Source organism: Microtus oregoni, unplaced genomic scaffold (assembly GCF_018167655.1).
Source record: "Microtus oregoni isolate MIOR12 unplaced genomic scaffold, Mior012 000038F_ref0000394, whole genome shotgun sequence".
In the NCBI taxonomy this organism is placed as follows: domain Eukaryota; kingdom Metazoa; phylum Chordata; class Mammalia; order Rodentia; family Cricetidae; genus Microtus; species Microtus oregoni.
Genome location: NW_024543097.1, coordinates 1,633,378 through 1,659,493, shown reverse-complemented (window position 1 = coordinate 1,659,493; position 26,116 = coordinate 1,633,378). Strand labels below are relative to the sequence as shown.

General features: G+C 39.7%; 1 protein-coding gene across 10 annotated transcripts in view; it reads right to left on the bottom strand.

Moving 5' to 3' along the window:
• The window catches only part of Creb1 (cAMP responsive element binding protein 1), a 59,816-nt gene extending 34,109 nt beyond the window's left edge, over positions 1-25,707 (bottom strand). For 3 of the 10 annotated variants that reach the window (XR_005972322.1, XM_041631923.1, XM_041631931.1), the window contains exons 1-5: positions 25,497-25,689; positions 8,161-8,369; positions 7,846-7,967; positions 1,737-1,883; positions 1,009-1,050 (exon numbers count right to left, since the gene is read on the bottom strand). Coding sequence is in view for 9 of the 10 variants with exons in the window: in XM_041631923.1 (XP_041487857.1) it covers positions 1,009-1,050; positions 1,737-1,883; positions 7,846-7,959 (303 nt within the window). In the remaining variant the exon portion in view is untranslated. Of the gene's footprint in view, positions 1-1,008; positions 1,051-1,736; positions 1,884-7,845; positions 7,968-8,115; positions 8,370-25,496 lie in introns of all 10 variants that reach the window. The other 7 variants (XM_041631929.1, XM_041631932.1, XM_041631927.1 and 4 more) reach the window with 6 other exon arrangements.
• Between the last annotated feature and the right edge of the window lie 409 nt (positions 25,708-26,116).

Here is a 26,116-nt window from a genome sequence, read left to right as displayed (position 1 = left end):
AGAAAGGGCAAATGTGCTCAATGTCAGTTGATTATTACTATGTGAAGAAGGTCCAGTCTCTAAAACTCTTGACTAGCAGACCATGTTCTCCCCATTATGCTCTAGAGAAGAATTCAGGTATGGAATCAGTAATGAGATAATATGGAGGATGACAACGTAGCATTCAATGAACAAAAACTAAGTCAAAAGACTACTTATGATTGTAGTTTCTAGAAACAGGCCTTTATTTGAATAATACTGTCACCAACTTGTTAATAAAGTCCATTCCCAGTATCTTCAGGATTTCACACGACAACAGCTTTCTACCCCCTTCAGTGGTCAAGCAAACCAAAGGAAAGAAAAAGTAGAAGAGGTAACAGCATCTCAATACCTCCGCATAAAGCTGACACCCTGACATGGGTTTGGATGAGAGTAACAGAATGGCTGTTCTAGGACAAAGGAGGAAGCACTCCTCCCCCATGCAATTATCAGTCAGTTTTGGCTACCCTACATGGAAAATGCAACAGCTCTCATCAAAAACAATTAAGGCTGAGCAAGAGAAATCAAAGATACACCATATAGTAAATGCGGAAGAAAAGGAGAAGCCTGTTGAATCTGGAAATTTTCCTTAAAGTAGGAAAGGGTGTGAGGGAAGAAGGGAGAGAAAGCAGTTCGAGTGAAAAGAATCCACTTTGTTTAGTTCTTAGGGTCACCAGGTCACAACACCAGAAAGGCATAATTCTGGCAAGCTCACAGTATTTCAGCCATTGGACTTCCCCTCTAACTGTACGGTCCCCAGAAGGTACGGCTTCCTCTTTGTCAGAGTGTTTATGCAGTTCTGGACTAGGGTTGGGGGAGAGATGTTACAGAGGGTTAAGCAATAACCAAGTAATGAGTAGGTACAACACTCAGGCTGAGAGTTTGATGTAACCCTGAAATCCACGTTCACAGAGAAGGACAAAGACATAAATAATTTCTCACCTTCCTTTCTAAAAATAGTTTTCTTCAAATCTAGGACCTAGGACTCACCTGAGTTCCGGAGAAAAGTCTTTTTAAGTCCTTACAGGAAGACTGTGAAGTAAAAAATATGAAACGGGAGGCTGGGGTTATGGCCTACTTGCATGAATGTTCAGTCTTTCTTTTTTTTTTTTTTTTTTTCCTTCAATCGGCTGAATTGGCAAAGAAATACACTGCCACTGCTCTTGGGTCCCTAGGCCTAAGTAGTCACCTTCAGAAAGAGTGCCTTTATTCCCTTTTACCCCAAAGGAACAAACTCTCCAAAGAGTCAGACAGTATATGTGATACAATTAAAGTCTTATGATGGACCTCCTGAACATACTATTATTTCAAAGTTATAAAGTCTACCTTTTACATAGCCAATTTATGTCTGATGTGATCTCTAAGTACAAATCCTATCTCAGTCTTTTCCCCATACAAACTCAGGCTCACTGCAGGTTAACTTCCCTTAACTGAGGCATATCAGCCCCACAGGCCTTTCCCAAACATTTCCACTCATCGCATGGATTTACTAATTTAAAATAATTTAAACAAATGCTTTTTTTCTGTAGATTAAAAAAAAGTAATTTTCCTTAGGTCTGTCCCTGCATATATAGCAGAAATATACAGAAACAACACATTCCTTTACTATGAATAAAATAAATCTACGCTAGATGTGTCTTTATTTTCACAACTAAAAGGAGACAGAAACGGCTATAAACAAGTTGTTAAAGTATATGCAGAACTTTTTATACACATACCTGAACTGTCTGGACTTGTGGAGACTGAATGACTGATGGCTGGGCAGCCTGAATAACTCCATGGACTTGGACTGTCTGCCCATTGGGCAGCTGCACTAAGGTTACGGTGGGAGCAGAAGATGTCGCGTGAGCTGCTGGCATGGATACCTAAGGAAACATGGAAAGCAATTACCATCACAGAAACCTCTCAAGTTCAATATGAAGTAGCTTATAATTAGCAAAAGTATGACCTTCCTGATTGTAAGTATTTCAACAATGTGAAAGAAATCAATGATTTAATACTCTTTAAAAAATTTAAACCATATACAAATCCCTCTTCCCCTCTACTTTTCAGCCTATCCCGAGAAACAAAAACAGTCAGTTATCTCATGTGGTATCTACCCAGGCATTCTAGTTATCCTCTCAAGGCTACAGAATACTTCCTTCATATGCTGCTTTACAGTTTCTGGCCTGCTTTGATATCTACTTTTGCTTTTTTTTATAAAATTAAGGGCAAAGTAATAAGAATTATCTTCACTTAAAGACAAAAACATATTAAGAGATTAATTCACCCAAGGTCAACAACAGACATGCTGGCCTTAAGCATCAAAATTTTCAGAATACCCTGGTGTTAAATAAATAAACCATGTTTTAAAACCTTAACTTTTCAAATTTGGGCAAATAGGACTTACTAAGTTTAGAACAACACAATCTAAAATATATTATAATATTCTAGTTTATACTAATTATAAGCATGTCTTTTCATTAATAAGAAAGTATATGAATTATAATTAAAACTTTCAATTCCTCCCATTCCAAAAAAAATGACTAAACTGGTTAACAGGTGGTATTTTAGGATGTGTGGTGTGTGTGTGTGTGTGTGTGTGTGTGTAATACAGGGAAAGACACATACCACTGCTCAATGTCAGAAGCAGAGATACAGCAGCTCAAAAGGCTTCAGTGGTCTAATCATAAAAAAAACCTACACACATTAAAAGAGTTTTCAAGCCAGGCACAGTGGCATGTGCCTTTAAACCCAGTACACAGATGTAGGGAGACCTCTGCAAATTCCAGACCAGCCAGGGGTACAGTAAGACGCTGTCTCAAAACAAATAAAAATCTTGCATTTTCATCAATCAGAGTGGCCTATGCTCATAATACCAATACTAAAGAGGTAGAGGCAGAAGGATGCTGCAAGTTTAAACAAAGTCAGCCTACGCTACCATTTGAGGCCCTGTCTTAAAAAGAAAAAACAACCTTCTCTATTCTGAGAATATAGGAGGAATAGCCTGGTAAGGTTTCCATTTTAGATAAGTCACTCTAGAGGCTGAATAACAGAGACACTTCAGCGGGAGAGCACGGGAGGTGGGGCCATGAGAAAGCCTATACAGTAGTTAGGGTAGGTGATAAAGGCCAGAAGGAGGGCAGTAGGTGGTAAGGAAAGGCTTTCTGAACGACCAGTGCAAGAGGGGAATTAAAGATGCTAGCAGTGGCAAACAGGTTTGGGAGAGCTGGGGTGTGGTGAAAGGTGCAGTACTATCCATGAATTTGCAGAGAAACACAGCAGGAAGGGGATGCTTCCATCAAGCTGGGAAAAAGATCTTTTGAAGACAAGTTATCTTTAGCACAAAAAATAAAACTAGAAGTTTCTTTTTTCTTAGATGGCTACAAAATCTCTGTTTTTAGTTCTATTCTCTCTGGTCACTTGCAGTTATGTGTAATTTTACCTGGCTCTCTAAATGTGCCGAGTACTCTGTCTGCAGAGTAACATAGGTAGTCTATTCATAACATCAGAATCGAAGAGCGAACTAAGCGGATACGGTCCCTCAAGTTACTCTGGGTTGTCTCATCTTAACCCCCTAGTTGTCTTCTCCCATGCATCCTTTAAAGGCGAAGCTAACAAGCTAGCTCAGTGACTTCTACCCTAGTTATTCCTAAGCTTTTCCACAGACATGTAGTCTAACATAGAGTACCAAACAGCCGGACTGCTTTCTTGTGTATGTGGGCGGGAAACAGACAAGTACTCTAGCTCTAACACGGGGTTTATCTCCAGCTCTCCTTTTGTCACTTTTATGACAGGGTTTCAATTAATTATCCGCTGACCTTGAACTTGGGGTTCACCTGCCTCAGACTCCCAAACAGCAGTTACTGTAAGGCCTAGCTAAAACTCCCATGTACTCCTACTACCAGCACTACCATAGCATATCTGCCATGTTTTTATTTTATTTGTTGTTATTTGTGCCTGCTATGCCTGTGAGGCACTTTCCTATCACAGGTGTCCAACCTTTGATATTGTCATGTACAAATGTGTTGGGCCACATTCACAACTACCTTGGGAGCATGTGGCTCCCAAGTGAAATACGCTTGAGAGGTGGTTCTCAAGGCACACAGACGCATTCAGTTTTTACAACACTCTATCATGGAACCTATTTTTCAGTTTTAAAATCTATTATAAATATCTCTGTATATTTACTAAAAATATGACTACATAATAGAATGTATTATAGAATTTGTTTAATAAGTCTTATATTACTTTTTACTTGGATTTATTAAAATTTTACATTATCATCTGGGTGGTGAATGTCTGGAACCCTGAGACTGAGGAGGGTGAGGCAGGACTGCTCTAGTGAGGCCAGCCTAGGGACACAGTGATGCACTGTCTTAATAAACTAAAACTGCACATTCTCATCATCAAAACCACAGGTTTCTTTAAACTTTAAATTCTAAAAGGAAAATAAGATGTATCATTTTATGTTGATTATCTTTCTTATTTACACTGATTTTGTTTTCTTGCCCCTCCTATTCATTGACAAAATCATAATCATCTTATCTTGCCTTAGCTTTACAATGTTTTCCTAGCATTTAAAAGCTGGTATTAAAAATTTATACGGAGTCAGAATTAACAGGAAGTTATGTTAAAATCTATGACACACACCTCTCTCGAAGGCTCAGGGAACACAGTACAAGAGGAGGTGGAGCGACCGTAAGAGTCAGGAGGGAAGGGGTGCTGTGAAACCCTTTGCTCTGGACAGCACATTGCTGGTACACTAACTCAACACGGTCTCCTTACTGCATAGGAGATGTATGGATGGAGCCTATAACGTTCTATCATGGAGAGAATGGGGGGGGGGGCTTCCCAAGCTCTCTGAGGACCTAGTGCAGCTCATGGCTGCTGGAGGACAGCCATCTTCTTTGCTAGTACAACCCCTTGCAAGTCCACACTTCAGTAACGCCCCCTCATGCTCATGTAAGCAGCCATAATTAAACTCAGTGGGTCACAACAGTAACAACAGAAGGACATCAGAGTGGAAGGACCTTGGAAAGAAGGGGTCATGAGCATGACCCAAATATATTATATGACTGTATCGAACTGTTAAAAACTAAAAGAAAAAATTTTTAAAGTGTGGTGTATTTGTAAAGGAACTTAGATGGGCAAATAAAAAAATGTAATTGTAACAAGATAAGAAGAAAGGAGAAAAGCGTTCTTAAAGTTCACTCTTGACTACACATTTCACTTTTAAGTCTTCAGTGCTGGAGGGCTGCCTAATGATAAACTGAGCATGTTCCCTTTTGAATTCCAAATTATATTTCATGAAATTGATTTTACTTTTATATGTATAATCATATAAATGTGGAAACTAGGAAAGGAGGCAACAGAGTTTTCTAGGCTGAAGAGCAGATGGATTAATAGTAACAAACTAAGAAGACCATAGATGGCCAATTCATGGAGGAAGAGAAAGTCTGATTTGTACCACAGAAATCCAGGTGCTGAGGATCTCCAACACTGTAATAGGTGGCATGAAGAGAAGGGCTGAAAGTAAGTAAAAGGGCGGTTGGAGGCTCTTCAGAAAGAAATGGTTCCTTTCAATCCCTGTAGAAGAAAAGTCTGGCCCACAGAGGAGAACAGTGGAGAAGTACTACAGATAATGGGTCTTAACCACGGAACACCAGAACGACTGGTCACTATTAAATCCCAGCCCTTTCTCTCCCTTGCCTCTGGGGGCCTAGTCAAACTCAAGGAGAAGGTCCAAGACACTAACAGTTAAGATCACCATTCCCCACAGTTAAGTTCATCCTTTGGAGCTATTGGACTCCAAATATATCCACAAAGCTTCCAAAGTAGCTTCTTAGTCATTTCTATCTATCTACTTATCATTTAATGTTGAGGCATGAGCCCAAAGCTTTGCATGTGCTAAGTACAAGTTCTACCATACAATTCTATCCCCTCATCTCCCCCCACTTTAATCCTGGGCAGACATCCAGAGTGTTAAGAATTTGGTGGACGCCTCTACTGGGAAAGATGGAGACCAAAACACATGGAAATGAAGATGAAGAGCTATATGAGCATCTAAAAAAGAGAAACTAAAAATAATCACCAAAACAAGACAAAAATGAAAACCATCCCCCAAACAAACCCCTTCCCCTGAGGATAGAAGACACTGCCCTATGAAAAGGGAGAGACACTACGGAAACACCAAAGGACTACCCAGGGAACAAACACAACACTTGGAAACATGTTAGCAAAATAAAGATTCAAACGGTAGGATGGAGTGTATAGAAGAACCTCCCAAAAAAGCAGAGCAAAAAGGATGAAAAGCAGCAAAGAAAACAGGAGGAAAATAAAGAAACAAACAAAAACAGTCTCAGAAGCGTAATATCTGGATCACAAGGATCCTAAAAGACATACAAAACAACCACCAATTAACTGAAAGAAACTGCCCCAAAGTGACGATGTGAATTTTCACTGTAAGAGGGGATGACTAAATACAGAGAACAGAAATGAACCAACTTATTAATACTTTTTTTATGTAGAGACCTAAAGTACTTTATAATATGCTAGATATAAGAAATGAATTTGATCTCAAATTTTGTAAACAACACTAGGTGGACCATAGAAAATAACTGATAATTTTCAAGAAAGTCTTCTTACCAAGAATTCTTATGCCAGCTAATCTTTTCATGCTCTACCTTATTAAGAATACAAATTCCCGAAGAAAGTCATGAGAAGAGAAAGAATTCCCAAGATAAATATATATATATTATATATATATATTGAGGGAACAACTAGGCCAGAAGAACACATGTTGAAGGCTGTCATCATCAAGGAACCTGCTTAGCTAAATGCTCAGATGAGCCCCAACTTCTCTGAGTATGTTGTACTAAGCCTGTATTCACTAAGTGCTGCCTCGTCTGAGATCTGCAGGGGAAACCCTGTTTTCTTACGAGAAAAGACAGGCAGCCTGCCTACTCTGTTCCTGCTGGAGCTCCGGTATCTGACTCACCCACCCTCATCCCACCTGTGGCGAGCCCTTTATTTCTCAGGACTGATTTTAATCAGTCATTTCCACTGCAGATTCTTAGCTGAGCTAGGGCAAAGCAAAGCCTCTGGCAGGATTATTTTTCTCGGGAGCTTCACTTTAGAGAGGAACCAGCCAGGCATGGCTGTGCACACCTTTAACCCTAGCACTGTGGAGGCAAAAGAAGGTGGATCTCTCTCGAGTTTGATACCAGCCAGGGCTACACAGAGACATTCTGTCTCCAAAAATGGGGAAAGGAAGTATCAGTCTTACCCTACAGGTTTATATATATTTGTATTTTTATATTAAGCACTGTTTTCATGAATATTGAGGTAAAGATTTGTTAATAAAGAATAAACAGGTGAGAGAAAAACAGTAAATATAGAGATGACGGCCTTAAGGACAGGATACTTAAAACCAGACTAAATGTACTTAGAATGCACAGGGGAGAGACTGCTATCATTGTTAGGACTGATTCAATTTGCTTGCTTAATCTGCTTTTTAGTATCAGACTATATAAACTTAGGTTTCCAAATATATCTGTACCTCCAGGTCCCAAAATAAGTCTGTGTGGTATTAAAACAAAAACAAACAAACAAAAAAAAAAAAACAAGGCAGCTGTCATAATCAAGGTTTTATTGCCTTGAGAGGGCCAATTAATTTGTTATTAAAAAAGTAATTATTTCTGGATCATGTCACTACACAAACTATATTAATGTTTAATGATGCATTTTACTGTTAATTAGTCATTACTATCATTTCTAAACATACGCTAATACTAATAGTGAGTCGGCATTCTGATACTCTCTTGGGATCTCTCCATGTATTTATACCTGGGCTAATGTGGCAATCTGTGGTTGTGCTTGAGCTGTCATTTGTTGGTTTTCAGCTTCTGTTACAGCAGCATCTCCACTCTGCTGGTTGTCTGCTCCAGATTCCATGGTCATTTAGTTACCTACAATAACATGGAAGAACGTTACAAGCACTACAGTGCTTTGTACTTTCGTGACTTTAAAGGCAAACTTAAAGTTATAAATAGGTCTATGTGATGGTTAGGTTATTAAATGCACTTAGAAATCTAGTTAAAACAGAATAGAGCTGACCTTTTACTCAATTTGTTCAAATCTGCTGAGCTATAAACCTAGTACCTTCAAACAACAAACAATGAAGAAATTCAAAGTCTTCCTTGGATGTTTCTTGCTAACAGGAAATAGGGATGGTCCCTCTCATGACTCTTCCTTTACTAACGAGGAGGGCAGAGGGCAGCAAAGCTCATTCTCTCAAGCTGCACAGGTCAGGTTCAGAAAGAGGGTAGAGAGTAGGGCGAGCGTCAGGTCCCTCCTCTAGGCATTTCCTCCTGTCAGAGCAAGAAGCAGAGCAACTGTAAGCCACACACTAGTAGACAAAAGGTACCAAGGCAAATCAGCCCAGGTTTCAAAAGCCCACACAGTGGACCACAGAGGTAAAAATGTAAGATTAAAGCCAGAGCCGCATCAGAGACTCCACTCCTCAGTCATGGCAGAGTGCAACACAGAAGCAAAACACATTTTGAAATACTTGACTGTCAGTACTGAACTCTAGCACATGTAGAGCCCATTTTGCTAAGAGTTTTGCAGATCTGTATAGTGCTCTGGCACCTAACGGCAGCAGAAGTCAGTGGAGCAGAGCCTCTAGCAGCAGTGGGTACAATAGTAAATTTTCAGGTAACAAGAAGCAACCCGTTCTAAATATTACCAGACAAAAATGAATGTACTATGAGCAATATCTATACTCATTCCTCACATAACGGAAAATCTCAATGCTTTACCAAACAACTCTAAAACTAAGAATCAAAATTGACACATCCTTATGATCATTATAATACTATCAACACGTATCAAATATTAAATACATCATTATTTATTTATAAGTTTAAAATGATGATAAAATGTTTCTTCAGAAATTAATATACAAAGTTAGAAATACTAGCACCCATAAAACACAGACGACAAAGTTAAAGGGTCACAGACTTGACAAATGGTTATTTAAAACAGTCATAAAGCCGCCAAGACACTGGGAAAATAACTGCTATGAGCGCCACAAAATCATCAAAGTTGGAATACTGAGTCAGTATGAAACTTTTACAAAAATGCAGTTAAAAGGTATTTGATGTAGAATTTGTTTTAAGATCATAAAATCATCTTTAAGAGACCTATGAAAAGAATTACTTTAGTAAAAAGAGAACTGTCTACAACATAATGACATTAAATGGAAAGGGATCTCATTTACGTTAAAAGCACACACACAGACAAAACGGAAAAGCATAGATGTCACGCTGCATCCACGGAAAGAGTGTGAGAAATGAAACGCTCAGCTGGAAGTGGCAACTACAGGGCTTTTATAGGGTGACAAGTGTCTGGTATTCTTTTTACATACTTTACTATCAGTACTGGTTGGAGATTTTTTTCCTTCTAAAGATTCAAGAGTGTTTGCACAGTTTAAAGAAAAAAATATCAACATCAAACGTCATGAGTAACATTTCTGAGCTTTGACTAAAACTATATTTCAATAGTGACTTGGAGATACCCACTGACATCTTCTCAAATCTCACGTTAAAATTACCATTTTGGCTGACTGTTTGCTGTATTTACAAATGGAGGAAAAAACCTGAAATAACCTGGTTATTATTCCCTCATGAAACTTTAAATTATCATAACAGTTATACTCTAAATTTTTTTTTAAAAATATAGTTTGTAAAAATAAAACAATTAAAACAATTTAGCTATCCAAAATTTATCTATACTTCTGACCTGGAGGAAATGATATGTGGAACAAAGAACTCATTTCAGGAGCAACAAATGAACACTATAATGCTCCCTTTGCAGATAAAATGTACACAATCATTTATAAAGACTTTATTCCAAGCCGTACGTACTTTTACAGCTACGCTGCCATCCACACAGTTTCACTCTACCACTTGATCAAAGGCAATCTGCACATGGGTCACATTTTTTGTTTCTATTTACAACACACTGAGACTACTCATTTTTTTAAAAAAAAAACAACAACAAAAAAACCATAAAGTATAAGGCTTCTTTTGAGATTTTGGTTTAGAAAATAGCATTCAGTACTAAATCATAATAAAAGAACAGAAAATTTAAGTAGTTACAGCCACAGACACTCAAAACAGGGCTATGATTTTCTTATTTCCCCACTCTAATTAGATAATATTTTCTCATTGAAGTTATGGTTTTTCCAAGGGCTACAAGCCCCCAACTAAACTGTTAGTATTTTATTATCACTTCATGCAGATGGCTACCAGCCCTTACTCAGGGCAGGGATCAAGCTTAAACTGTTAACTTTTAGCTTAAACAGATACCAACCAAATTGGCAACAGCAAAATTGTGTCTTTCATAAGGAAACAGTGCTGGTAAGAATTTTCATGCAGATGAGAAGGTTCTTGGACTCAACTACAACAGATATTCTTCTTCTGATTTTCACCTTGAAGGCGACACAACAGAAATCTGCCAGCTGGACGGAGCTGACAGGATCATTCATGTCCCACTTCAAAACTTGTGCCATTTATGTCCTCTAGTATGGGAAGAACAGACCGTGTAGCAACATGTGTAGAATCTTCAGATTTTTCATCAACCCAACTGTCATATCCAGACACAGATTAACCTATCAGAAACAATTTGTGGGGTCCTGAACAAGAAAGAATATAAAAATTAGCCTGGGGTGGAGACAAACAGGGAAAGCGGCTTGCCATGCAAGCCTGGCAACCTTAGTTTGATCCCTGGAAGCCCTCTCAAAGGTAGGAAAAACAACAACAAAAAAACCAACCAAACAAACAAAAATTCGACTCCACAGTCATCCTCTGACTGCCATCACTACTACCCCATCACAGGCACAGTGCTATTTTTTAAAATCGTAACTCTTAAAATGATTGGACTAGGAATTTTTAAAGTGCAGCGGGCTAACTCACAACAAAATAATTCCCTTTACTGATACATACTTTATTAAAAATAGCCTTAAATTTTATCAATTTACATTATATACATTATTCTTATATGAAAACATTGTATCTGTGCTGAGCATTGATCAAACTACTAAGAGAAAACAAAAGAATGAAATTTTAGACAACTTTTCCTCATAGAGTTTATATTCTACTGTGCAGAAGCAGGGAAGGAGAGCAGGCAAATAAAATATCTACCCCGGCAGATGGTAGAAGTGTGCAGGAATACCAGATTAGTAAAAACAGTGGCAGTATTTTGGGTATATTGTGGTATATTCTTCAGTATTACGAAGGCTGACCACTGAACCTGTCCTAACAAGTAGCATTTAATTCTCCTAAGCGGCACCTCCACAGAAATGTGCTGTATCAGAAATAACTTTGGCAGCAATACCTCTCTGTCTACACCAAGTTAACACAAATGAAAGCTCATCAACGCCAGTCAAAGCGCCACGTTTACAATCACTAAGGGAAAAGGAGGCTGTGAACCTTCACTTTTTCTTCATTTTTATTCTCATCTTCCTAACAACCTCAATTCTTTAAATCTTCAATAGTCTGCAAGTTTTGGAAAGCAAATCCGTTTTCAGGGGGCTGTAGATGGTTGAGTAGTGACGAGTACATACTGACAGCTCTTGCAGAGCCCTATCTGGTTGCTAGCACCCACATCAGGCAGCTCACAATAACCTGTATCTCCAACGTCAGGGGATCCAAGGCTGTCTCCTGGCTTCTGCTAGCACCTGCACTAACACGTTTGTCTCACATATGCAGGCATGTTTCTAAAATAAAATAAATCTTTAAAAAAAAAGAGAACAAATCCATCCTCATAACATGGCTATTTAAGCCTCTAAATTCACAAATTTAATTCTTTTCAAGATGTGAGATAAAAGTTCAAAGAAATGAACTTCTAACTAATGGAACACATGCTGTTTAAGATGGAAAGGACCTCAATTAAAACAAGGAAAGATTTCCCAGCAGAAGAACAAGCTCATGAACTCTTTTTCATCTCCTAAAATTCCAGGGATTTAAGGGAACCACATAAACAGAACTCTGAGGTTTCCAGGGCAACTTGAGGAAAAGGCGTATTGGGGCAATTTTAAAACTGTCTAGGGCTAGAGATGACTCAGCATCTAAGAGTGTGCACTGCTCATTCAGAGGCCTGCACTTGCCTTCCATCAGCTCACGCTCGGCTCTAGTTCTATCTAGCTCTAGGATCTGACACGTCTGGCCTCAGCATGCACCTGCACTTACATGTACACACCTACACACACACACACACACACACACACACACACACACACAGAGACAGAGAGAGAGAGAGAGAGAGAGAGAGAGAGAGATCTTTAAAATAAATCTTACAATTCTGTTGTTATAAATACATTAATTAAAAACGTTTTGTAAAAGTATACCCACCATGGGATACAGTAATTTCTAGTTGTTTTGTACTTGTTTTAGTTTTTCAAAGAATTTAAAATTAAAAGTCTTGCCAACCTGTCCTTCCACCTCTGATAGGTGCTTCTTCCTGAAGTATTACTGAAAAAGGTAAGAAGTCCAGCTTCTGAATGACAGAGGTATCTCACAGTCAATAGCCATGTGGTACTGCCTGCACTCCTCTGAAGTGCTTTACCCCTGTAAAGTTCTTCCTGGCTGTCACCTCAAAACATTCGCTATTTGTCTGCTTTGATATGTCTACCAGAATTGAAATGTATGTAGTCAATACTCAAAACTGAGCAATGTTCCAAGTTTCTGAGACTACTAGTTTCCTGGTAAATATAGCATCCCTTCACTGAAACTAGGTAAGAAAAAATCATATTCAGTCATCATATGCACACCATTTTAGACACATACCTTACTCAATACTCATTAACCCCAACTGTCTAAAGCCGAGATTTGATAATGAGTGAAGACAGGCAATGAGATCAACTAAAATAAATAGCTACCTACACCAAGTTGATTAAATCTGTTCTCAAAATATCTGAGCCCTTCAAAACAAGGTCTTTTTTAAACAGAAAAATCTATACTTAAATCTCTTCTCTAGATAACAGAAGACAAAAAAGATGTAACAAGAAGGCGATTGTAACGTACTGACTTAAATTAATTCTAGGGGCTGGAGAGAGAGCTCATCAGTTAAAAGTGTTTGCTTACTCTTCCATGGTCAGCATTAGCTACTTCCAACACATCAGATGGTTTACAACTGCTTTTAACTCCTGTTCTAGGAAATGAGACACACTCGCCTGGCTGCTGCAGGTACCCAGAAACACATGGCACGTGCACGCGCGCGCGCGCGCACACACACACACACACACACACACACACACACACCACATCACTCTGGTAAATCCTTGAATAAATTCTATTAAGGCTTTACTTTCCATACTTCAAAGACAATCTGTAGCAACAGTGAACACCAGCATAACCTAACCACCACTCCATGTGGACACGGCAGACAGCAACACTGCAATACTACTTAATAAATCCCGATTTATTTGCTTAACTCAGAAGAATTTTAATTTCAGTATTTATGGCTTACTGCAGTTTTGTAATTACCATGCTATGGGAGTGCCAGTCTTAAAAAGTTTCCTAGCTTAGGAAAAAGAGTTCTCAAAGTGAATATTCAGCAAGAGTGAACTAGGGAAGTGTTATGTGATTTGTGTAAACACTGTGTAACTTATAGCGGTCATTTATGAATATCTAGTATACAGTTCTTCTCAAGAAGCAAGTTGAAAACTCCAAGTTTCTCATTTTCTTTCAGGTGAGCCTCCACGCGGCTCTGAGAACAAGCTTCCTTGTCTGGGCAACAACAGACAGTGCTGCCTGGCAGGCAGCTGCAACTATGCAGCATGTGACATGCTAAGGGCTTGGTTTCTTTTCAAATGATGGCATTAGTGAATTAAAAAAAAAACACTTATTCACCATGTACATGTGCAAGAATGCAGTCAGAGGGCAACTCTACAGTGGATTCTCACCTTCTGCGACGAACTCAGGTCATCAGGCGTCGCAGCAGGTACCTTGACTCCTGAACCATCTCACTGGCCTCGTTTCCCAGGGCAACATTTTCATCCCACCTCTTCCCAGTGAACTTCATTTGCAAACACTCATCTCATACAGCTTTTCATGAAGCTGACCCTTTAGGTAACATCTAAAGGAAAGTGCCACCAGACGGACCAGGAAGCTCGCTTCTTAGAAACAAGGATTATACACCTTCAAAAAGTAAATATTTTTATAAAAGTGTTTCCATATTGAAAGAGTGAAGCAGTCTTTACATTTGAAGTTCTGGTTTATAAACTAATTCCGTTCCCAAACTGTAAAGACCCCAAAGTTATGACCAGAAGTTAAATGTTCAGTATTCTATTCGATGTGGTTGTGTGAGGCCACTACATTCAATGGACACTGACTGTCCACGTGCTTTTAAGAGGTCTGTAAGTTGAAGAAGCAGTGTTAATTATTTTGAAGTAGGTCTTGAAATGCTTTTCTTGGTGAAATGTTTACAAGTCAGATACGGACAATGAAAACTCAGTCCCCTAAGGTTAGACTGCTGCTAGGGCATGGGTCACAGACAGGAAGAGATGCTGAGGTCTGTAAGGAATTTACAGGCTTCAGGGCTACCCTCTCAGTCACCAGTATTATAAAAGTGGAGAACTGTAAACATAGTCAACATTGAAACCCTACAGAATATAAAGAAATACGCAAATCACTTTAATTATATGTTGCTTACCAGTCCGTCAGCAAATGAAAAAAATAAAAAACAAAAAACCCAAAAAACAAAACAAAACCCAAAGCTCTAGCAGACTATATTTAGAGCAGACACGGATATTTTGTGAAGCTGACAAATGGCTTGTATACAATGGCACAAATTTTATGTATTTGTATTGTATGTATTTATTTTTTACATTTGGGTTTATTTTTGGTGTAACACACTGTGAATGTGGACAAATATATTATGACATGCATTCACCATTATAGTATTATTATACAGGGAATTTTCTTTATGTATGGTTTTGAGTAGACATCTGAAGTTCAGTATTTTTATCTTTAGTCTTGAAATAATCGACATCAAGCCCAACTTTCCAGGTAGACATACTTTTTCATTATTATTTTGATTAACACAACTTCAATACTATTCTTTAAAGGAAGACACTACTATATAAAACATCAAAATTAATAAAAACTCAAAGTACAAATCACCTTAAATCACAAAAAATAAATTTCCTCTTTAAGTTAAAAAAAAAAAAAGATAAAAAAATCTGCAATTAAACTGAGCCTGGTGGTGCACACTTTTAATCTCAGTACTCGGGTGTGGTAGTGCAGAGGCAGGTGGATCTCTGGTCTACTGAGCAAGTTCCAGGCCAGCCAGGGCTACACAGAGAAATTCTGCTAAAAGAGACAAGTATAAAGCAAACTTATGGCCTAGTTCCTTATAAATATTCCCTCTAAACAAATATTACTATTTAATTAGCTATTTAAAACCGCAAACTTCTATTTGGAAATGATGACTGGGATAAAAGAAATTGGGGAGGGATTATATGACCTGGCACTTATTGTTATCTCTCTATTGATACAGATCTGAGGAATGAAATAAAAAATTAATTCATTTTTCGATGACCTACGCTAGAATGTTTTACTCCAAGTCATCTATTTATAAATTAAAACTGAAATTTCTTAGAGACAAACTTTAGTAGTGATTAATAAAAGCTTTGAAATCTTCTTCCAGAGAGATAATGCAACAAAAATAAAATGCTTTCCTATGACAGTGAGTTCATTCTTTACACTTCAAAGGACAGTTCAGTATTTCTAAAAGAAAACGAATACAGTATCACTCACCTCGTGTAAGCTTAAAAGTGAATTTCCCAAATAGAACAATTAAGTAAATACACTAATCCAAGCTGACACCATAAATTCACTCAGAAAGTAGCCAATTATTATGTCATGTTCAAAATTGTCACTTCTTGGTTCTTCGTTTTCTTTCACCAATCACTCCAAAAAAGGTATATGGACACAGACCAATGAAGAAGAGCAGCAGGCAGAACATAGCTCCACATACATTAGAGACTTCAATTGCTTTTCATTAAACAAATGGTATTGTTTGTTGGCTTTCAGAATTATTTGGAAAATAAGACAATTAAAAGAAAAAAAAAGGAAAAATATTCAGCGAGGTGGTGGTGGCACACGCCTTTAATCCCAGCACTTGGAAAACAGAGACAGGCGGATGGATCTCTGAGTTTGAGGCCAGTCTGGTCTACAAACGCAGTTCTCCAGGACAGCCAGAGAAACTCCATCTTGAAAAAACAAGGCAAAGATTCTAAAGGCACAAGCAACAGAAGAAAAGAACTGATGAACTAGAAATAAAAATGAAACTATCCATGCCTCAAATAATAACATCAAGAAAGCGATAGAGTAGGGTGTAGCAGCACACACCTCTAATCCCAGCACTAGGGAGGCACAGTAGAGGCAGGTATTATAAATCTGAGACCAGCACATAGTGAGTTCCAGGACAGCCAGAGCTATAGTAAGACCCTTGTCTTGAAAAGACAAAGGAGAAAGAAAGAAAGAAAGAAAGAAAGAGAGAGAGAGAAAGATAGAAAGAGAGAGGACAATCAATAGACTGAGAGAGGAAAATGTAAATCATGTACCTGGTAAGGCACTTATACCTGGATCAATAATTCACTTTGAAAACAGGCAAAGGATCTAAATAGATACTTCTCAAAGATACATAAAGGACCAATAAACACATATGAAATGATGTCTAAGACCATTAGGGAAATAAAAATCAAAACCATAATGACATAGCTTTCTTGGCACCCACAAGAATGGATATAATGGAGAAATAGAATAGCAAATGTTAATACGGACATGGAGACATTATGGCCCTCATACACTGCTAGTGGGAATATAGAATATGTGTGGTAGCCTTAGAAAATGTCCTGATAGTTCCTCAAACAGCTGCAACTGGACTGACATAAGGTCCAACACTTTCCTTGATATCTAGGCAAGATAATGAAACTATGTCTACATTGTATCATTTAGTCAAAGTGTCCAAGAACTAATGAGTAAAATAATGAGTATAATATAGACTATTATTTGGCAACAAAAATTAATACTGATAAATACTATATGGGTGAACTTTGAAAATATTATGCTAAGAAGCTCGCCACTATTAAGAATGCATCAAATGATTTCATTCATATGTAATGTCCAAAACAGATAATTTATAAAGCACAGAGCAGATTAGCAGTTGTCTAGGGCTGCTGTGTAGGGACTTTAGAGGGTGATGGTTTCTTTCTGAAGTAATGAGTATGTTCCAGGGCTGACTGTGGCAACAGATGCACAATTTGGTAACAACATTAAAAACTACTGAATTATATCTATCAAACAGGTGGATTATATATAGTAAATAACATTTCAATAAAGCTGATAGAGACGCTATAATGTCTTTTACAATACACTGGAGGTCAAGAAATCTACATTTTAAGATAATTCAATGTATTTTCTATCTGAATATATATATCTTTCTTGTTTCTTATATAAAACTTAAAACTTGTGCCTCATATTCAGGATTCCTTATACTGTCAATCCACAGTGACCTAACACTCTCTTCACCAATTTGTATATATAGCAAGTTCACTGAACACCACTGTCCTCATTTTGTAGTATATTTTACTGCCTAGAATATACACTTCCACCTATACAAATTCAATATTCCACTGAAATGGTGCCTGCCCACCAAGATTTGCCACATGAATTTTCACAACTCTGTAGTTCTTCATGACAACAGTGAGGTGCCCTTGTACCACCATCCCCTACAGTGTGCACTTCAAGCTCTTTGTGGGTGAGACAGAGTATGTACATTCTACTTAGAGCACCTGAACAATCTTCACTTGCTATCCAGGAATTATTTTCTTAAGTACCTGAACACATTTCCCTGTGATTATTCTACCAACTACGAATTGATGATCAGCAAATGTTCCATGAACAAATTAGGTTGATAAATAGCAACACATAACAGCAGAATATTACTATTGTTATTTGCAGTGAACTATACTGCTTCTACTGAATCAAGAAACCACTTTAAGAGTAATAATGGCTGTTAGTGGTGGGGCATGCCTCCGATCCTCTTTAAGAGTAATAATGGCTGTTAGTGGTGGGGCATGCCTTCGATCCTGGCAACAGCACAGGAGGCAGAGGTAGGTAGATCTCTAGATCCAATGCCAACCTTGTCTACAAAGTGAATTCCAGGCCAGCCAAGTGAGAAGGGGAGACTTTTGTCTCCAAATAAATCACAAAAAAGAAAAGCCTAAGAATATAAATGCTTTTAAATAAGCAATAATTATCACTTTGTGATGAAAAATAGGATGCCTCCATGTTTCTTCCTGTCATTGTTAAGGCAAGCAGGGGTAAATCTCTCAATAATGTTTTATTAAATCCTGGTTAAATTAAACATTGTCTGTTACATCTATATCATAACTGCAACCAGAATCTCACAAGCAAATAACCAGGTTATTAGGATACAACTGAAACTCATTAAACAAATCCTAGTTTCAAAGATCCATTAACGTTCAGGAAAGAAAGCTTCCATCATTGCTGGCTGGTTACTTTCTGATCTACCCTTTACTCCTGCATCAAGGTCATTATTCCCAAGGTCAGCTATTCCCAATCAACTTACTCTTTCTTTTTTTGTTGTTGTTTTGGTTTCAGAGATAGGGTTTCTCTATAGCTTTGGAGCCTGTTCTGGTATTCACTCTTTGTGAACTCACAAGAGATCCACCTGCCTCTGCCTCCAGAGTGCTGGGATTAAAGGCGTGCGCCACCACTGCCCAGCTTTTAATTTACTATTCTTCAACCAAGGATCAATCTTTTCTCCTTTCAGGACAAAAAAATCTGTAAATCCCCTAGATGACCTTTTCCCCAAACCCTGCTTTGATTTGTCTAGATCAAACCTATTCATGACAGGCTAGTGCTCTCATGGAGTTACATGGCCAGTCCTAACTACTGTTTGGAGATTTGTGTAAACAGCCGCTAGAACTACTTCGTAGTTCTGGATAATGTTTCATGGCTAGAATGTCTAATGTGTGAGTAAGTTATAGATAAGTATGTATTATGGGAGGTACCACTTTTTATTTATAAGCTACAATGAATGAGAATATGAAAGATGTAATTCAATAGATAATCAAATATCTAGGCAAAATATAATAAAATATATTTTCAATGTCTTTGTTTGAAAGAATTAAGAGAAGAACATAAAACAAAAAAATTAGAACTTAAGAGTGTGTACCAATTAAGGGAAGAAATGAATTTTGGAAAAAACTAAATGGCTACCCTTATTCATAATTTTAAAAAACTACATTTATAGATGTAATAAGCTTACACTTATTTTAAAACAACAATTCTAAAACTGTCATGCCTTTAATCCCAACATTTGGGAAGCAGAGTTCAAGGCTAGCATGCTCTACAGTACAAGTTCCAGGACAGTCAGGGCTACAGAGAACACGACTCAAGAACAAAACAAACACAAACAGAACAACACCAAGAACAACGATTCTAATGAAACATTAAAATGAAGGAAGAACTAACAAAATAGCCATTTCATGGTATCAGTTTTTATGTATCAATGAGCTGATTCTACCCCAGGGAACAACTCAAACACACTGAGGAAACATTTGCCTTACTGATAGTTTGCAAATACTCAGAAGTCATCTGCCTTTAGAACCTTCAACTCTCTACCTGTTCTCATCACCAAATCTGTATAAATGCTCTGGGCACACCTTAATCATGCAGCAGGTAAAAATAGCAAGTTAATATTTTATAATACTAAGGAAGCCTCCAAGTGACAGTAACAGCCTTATAAAACTGTAGGCTGTATGGCTACAACACTTTCGTTCTCAACTTATATCTACAAACAATCTATCATGACAGGTTTACTTAATAACTAAAGAAAGAAGTGGGATGTGCTGTCTAGAAAATCTGTCACATGAACACATAAAATGCAGTATAGCTTAATGCTGCTCTTAGGAGCCAAGAAGGAAACAAAAAGACACTAAGACTTGTTTTCTGCTGAGGCTGAAATGTATTTTACTTAGTCCAGCTAACCAACTAGGGACTTTCAAAGGGGGGGGGGGGGGACAGCGTGGTTCTCAGGAGACAGCTGTGCATCAAACTATTCATTTTCTATTTAAGCAAGAAATACTAATTACAACTAAGAAATTAAAGAGGCAGATGATTTCAAGTCCGAGACCAGCCTGGGCTACATAGTGAGTTCTAGCATAATCTAGACTACACACAAGACCCTCTCTTAGACAACCAAAATAAATATAAAAGAATCACCCTGCCTTCCAAACAAAACCACTAAATGAAACATTCTTATTTATCAATAGAGAAAACTGCCAATACTTTTTTGATTAAAATAGTAACTGAAAGGTCAGGATGGTAAGAATTTTAATGAAACAAAGTCAAAGTCAGATTACACTCACCTTTTGAATCAACTTTTTTTGTTTGTTTATTTTTGTTTTTAGAGACAGTGTTTCTCTGCGGCTTTGGTGCCTGTCCCAGAACTAGCTCTTGTAGACCAGGCTGGCCTCGAACTCCCAGAGATCCGCCTGCCTCTGCCTCCCGAGTGCTGGGATTAAAGGCATGCGCCACCACTGCCCGGCTTGAATTTATTACACATCTGCTTGTCCCTGTATACATCTTAATCTTTAACTAAAGGCTTTTATAAAGTGGAGCTGAGAGATAAGGTAGTTTAAATGTCACTTCCTCTCACAAACTACCCCACTATTTTTCATTCAAATAATTCTTGCTTAAATAAAGTTTTTGTTTGAGACCAGGTTTCACTATGAAGCCCTGCCTACAATTTACTTGTAGACCAGGTAGGCCTTGAATTCAGAGATCCAGCTGGGTAACCCCCTGGGTGCAGGGATTAAAGGTGTGCACTACTACTACCAAGTTTGGTGGCATTACAATGTACAAGGTCATGTATGGTCTAGAAACAGAATCAGCTCACCTAAAGGTTAATAGATTTAAGCATACCCATACTTAAAAAATACTTTCATAAAAGGACCCAGGCTGAAGAGATGAATTGTTAAGAGCATTTACTGTTTTTTTTTTTTTCTTGGTTTTTCGAGACAGGGTTTCTCTGTGGTTTTGGAGCCTATCCTGGAACTAGCTCTTGTAGACCAGGCTGGTCTCGAACTCACAAAGATCCGCCTGCCTCTGCCTCCCAAGTGCTGGGATTAAAGGCGTGCGCCACCACCGCCTGGCTGCATTTACTGTTCTTGACGAGGACCCAGGTTTGGTTCCAGCATCCACATGGTGGCTCACAAGAAACTCCAGTTCCAGGGGATCAATCTGATGTTCTCTTCTGACCATCTCAGGCTCCTGCACACACACAGTGCCCATTCATACAATCAACCATACACATACATGCATACATAAAATTTAAAGATCTTTTTAAACGGTCTTTAAGTGCTTATACAAACCAATTGCAAAGTCATTTATATTAGCCTAGGCAATGAGTGTCATAGGGACGGACAGGTCTGCATAAGGTACTACTACCTGTGTGAAGAAGACACACACATTTACTTGTGTATGGAGAGTGCTTCTGAAGATACATGGGCCATTTTTGCTAAACTTTGTGTTCTGTACTATAACCATCTGAATAATTAATTTAAAAAACAAAACTGAAAATACAAAAAAAGGACTGCTTTTTACTTCACCAAGAGTGCTCTCTTGAGGGCTGGAGAGATGGCTCAGAGGTTAAGAGCATTGCCTGCTCTTCCAAAGGTCCTGAGTTCAATTCCCAGCAACCACATGGTGGCTCACAACCATCTGTAATGAGGTCTGGTGCCCTCTTCTGGCCTGCAGGCACACACAGACAGAAAATTGTATACATAATAAAGAAAGAAAGAAAGAAAGAAAGAAAGGGAGGGAGGGGTCTCTTCTCATTAAAAAAAAAGAGTGCTCTCTTTTCTTTGATTATTTTCTAATGATAAATAACTGTTTCCAGCAGTTCCTTTTTTTTGTAATTAAAACATTTTGGTTTTTAATATAGTCACATAACAGTTGCTTTCACAAATGAGTTTGTTTTCAAATAATTAGGAATAAAATTGAGTCAAACATTTTAATTCTAACAAATCAATGAAGGAAGAATAAAACATGAATTCCTGAACACACATATGTTTTATCTATGTGTCTACACTATAGTGGAGCCAGCAGTTCCTTGAGAGTAAAGAATGAAATTCCTCATTGGATTTGTGGGACTTTCTGCCCAGTGTATTAAACACAGTAAGTCTGGAGAAATTAAGAAACCCGTGAAAGGCCCCAAAGGTAGAAGTTAAAGCTAAGATGAACATTACAATTTGCTGAAGGAAAAGCCCTTTCTATTTATCTAAAAATACCAAAAGAATATGCTATTATTCTAATTGTACAAATGAGGAAACTGAGGCAGAGAAAGTAGACACTTTCCCCTGGTCACAAAATTACCAAGTGTAGGCACATGACAGGACTGGCAATGCTGGGATTCAAACCCAGACTTGTAATTTTTCCACGACAAATAGACACATCTCATGATATGTGTGTCACGGCAAGTGTTAAATATTCAAATCACCATGGACTACTGTCAAGTGTTACAACTGTATAGTCAAGTTCACACATGCACAGGGAATTGGTATCATTATCTATTTTCTGATATTTGCTATAGCCTTAAGCTCAGATTTGAGCTCTAACTATTCAAAATACAGAAGTTAGTTCTGGAAGTAACACAGCAAGAAATATGGTTATATGAATATATAACTGCAGTTTGTATGGCTGCAGCTACCAATCTACCTGTTTATGGAACTAACATTTTACTTTTCAGTGACCCAGTGTAAGCATTGTCACAAATAATATTCTCTGATTAAAAAGGGCATATGAGATGATATTTAAAAAATACATAATTGATTTTCCACAACTACTCACAACAAACAAAAACAATGCCTTAGGAGAGACACTTTTACTTTTCTAAGAAAATAAAAATTTCTAATTTAGAGCTGATACATTAGCTTCTGAAAGTGGAAAAAGGAAATTTATGGATTGGGTTTCTGTTTCTTCAGGCTCTTGAATGAAGTTTCATTCAAAAGTGGCTAACACTAGTTTCAAACTCCAGAAGAAATGTTCCTTTAGTATCCACTAGATACATTCTTTCAAAAAATAATTCATTAGCTTGCTTTTTGGATTTCAGAGACAGGGTTTCTCTGTAGACAAGCTTTGGAGCCTGTCCTGGAACTCCCTCGCTTGGTGTACCAGGCTGGCCTTGAACTCATAGATCTACCAGTCTCTGCGTCGGAGAGTGCTGGGATTAAAGGTGTGTGCCACCTTTGCCAGGCTAATTCATTAGTTCCTACATGCACATGTCCATGAATAAACAAATAAAAAGTAAGTGAATGAATGGATGAGAGGAAGAAGGCACAGCTTGATTTTTCCGGCCCCTACAAGCCAGGAGAATTACAATGCAGGCCAGGTTCCAGGTGAATGCTTGAAAACTAAAGCAGACAAAAAGTGTCCCAAGTTTCCTCTGCAACTGCTCAGTCAATCTGATTCTCCAAAAATAAAATTTAAAATATCTTTTGGTCAAGATTGACGAAAGGACACACCAGGAAAAATCTTATTCTTAGAAGGAAAGACTCATTTTCATGTATCATCTCTACTGGTTTGTAAAAGAATCGTTTGTAAAAACTACTTTACCAACATCATTACCATGTGTAAATTCTTCACTGTGTGGTGTCTTCTTAATCCTACGGAAACATCTCCTCACCCCATCTTAATTTTCTTGACAATAGCAAATTGTTGAAGTGCTAAAGACTAACAATGCAACAAAGTTTCAGAGTCCTGACTGACACACTGAAAAATCAAACACTCTACTATCAATCAGCATTGATTCCCAACCAAAGGCCTTGCATGCAGCAATCACAACTGGTTATTTAAAAACAAACTGTGCATCTTTTAAAGCAAAGCAACTAAAATAATTACTTGGGGTTTTGCTTTGAAGTCAGGAAATGATGAGTAGGTGCACAAAATTTTAATAGATGGCACAAAAGTATCTTATGCTAAATCTTTAAAGGCAGATGTGATGCCAGGGGAGGCTACAATCCCACTGTAACTTTTGAGAAGATATGGCAGGTTTAAATAGGTCATACTGCAATGCTCTTTCAATCTTTAATGTGTCGATGACTTTTTGACAGTCCCCTTTGCCAATGTTCTAGGTGAAGGGAAAAAAGATACACCACAACCTCCACCGGCTTGAATTGTCACAACCTCGGACTGGGATTACCTACTGCAATACACAAATAATGACTATTTTTAGAGTGAGAATTATTTCGATCCTCTATTAAAGTTTAGACAGAAGTGTGTGAGAAACACGGCAAGGAGTGAGCAAGATTAAGGGGAGATCCGATGACTCAAAGCTTGGCAAGACTGCCTCCCCCCAATGATATCAAACAAAAAAGTACCTCAGCTAATATTCGTTTCTTAAAAGAGTTTCAGAGTGATGGCCCTCAAGTGATTATTATCTTATTGAAAAGGGTTAAAACCGAAACTGTTTTCAAACACCAGCTTCCCTTTTACAAGATCCCAACAGTTTCTGTAAAAAGTTATTACAAATATGTTTTCTTAGCACCCCTTTCCTTCCCAAAAGAATGCATTTCCATGACTACTGAGTTTTTTGTTTTTTTAATTCTTCATCTACAAAACCGAGGAATGAAGAAAATAGCCAAAAATCTCCCTTCGAGTAGCCAAGGGCAGAAAACAGCATTTTCTCCAACCGCGTGGGAGCAGGGGACGGGCAAGAACAAAATACAGCACCAGAGAAAACCTTGGGTTTCGAACTTTATTGCACCAAGAGCGGAGAGGAAAGCAGGTCGGACGTTGCGGCTCGTCCGCTCGCCGAGCGGGCTCCGCCGCCAAGGCGGCAGCACCTTCACCTCCTCTGCCCTCAACTGTCACCTTCTTCTTCCTCCTCCTCCACCCCCCACGGGCACCCAGGCGGCGGCCCGGGCTGCCAGCCCGGCACAGCCGGGGCAGGCGAGCGAGCGAGCGGGCGGGCGGGCGGGCGGCGGCGAACGGGGAGCGGCGGGCGGGCGGCCTCCCCCGGGGCGGCTCCGCTCCGCTCCGGCTCCGGCTCCGCGCCTGGCCCGGCCCGGCCCGGCCGGCGGCGGGAACACGGGCGCCAGCTTGCCGCGGCCGGCCGCCCGCTCGCTCGCACCCCGCCCCGGCCGCCCCCCGCCATGAGCGCCGCCGCTGGCTGCAGGCAGAGTCGCTGCCGCCCGGCCGCCGCTGGCTCCAGTCCGCCGCCATTATTCTTTGTTCGCTGCGAGCGGCGGCGGTGTTGTGGGGCTCGGGCGGAGGCTCCATCTTTACCGCGGCCCCTCCTGCGAGGGGAAGGCCCCGAGCGCTGGTGTCCGGCGCCTCCCCGGCCCCCCTCCGTCCCCCCGGCTCTCTCCGGCTCCTGCCTCCTCCTCCTGCTCCTCTTACCGGTGGTACAAGCTCCTCCGTCACTGCTTTCGTTCGCGGCCCGGATCTCGCTGGAGTTTTATTCTCTCCCCCACGTAACACACCGCGTCAAACTACACCTCCGCCGCGTCACTCACCAACACTCCGCTTCTCCCAGCCGCCCGGGCCACAGGCAGCAGCAGCCGCCGCCGACTGAGGAGCCGCAGCCAGGGAGCCAGCCAGCGCCGCCCAGTGCCGAGTGCGCAGCGGCCACTCACGGAAACAGCCGAGCTCGGCCCGGAGCCGCTCAAGAGGCCCCGCCTCCGCGCTGGCGGCGGAACCTGCCGAAGGCCTTCGGCTCCTTTCGGGCGCAGCCGAGAGTATTGACGGTGGAAGGTCTGTGTAGGCGGGTTGAGACCTACACAGGCTCGGGAGGAACGTCCAAACCTCATTCGGGCGTGCGGAGGCTTCAAACGCCGGCTGAGGAGATTTAGAGGAAGCGGGGTTCGTGTGTGGCCAGATGGGGGGATTCCCGGGGTGGCGGGTGCTTGATGGAAACCCCCACGCGGTCTGATCCTGAGGCGGAAGCAGGCCGCGAGGGCCCGGCGCTGGAAGGGCAGGCAGAAGCCGGCCAGCGGCCGGGGGAATCTGCTGAAACTGCC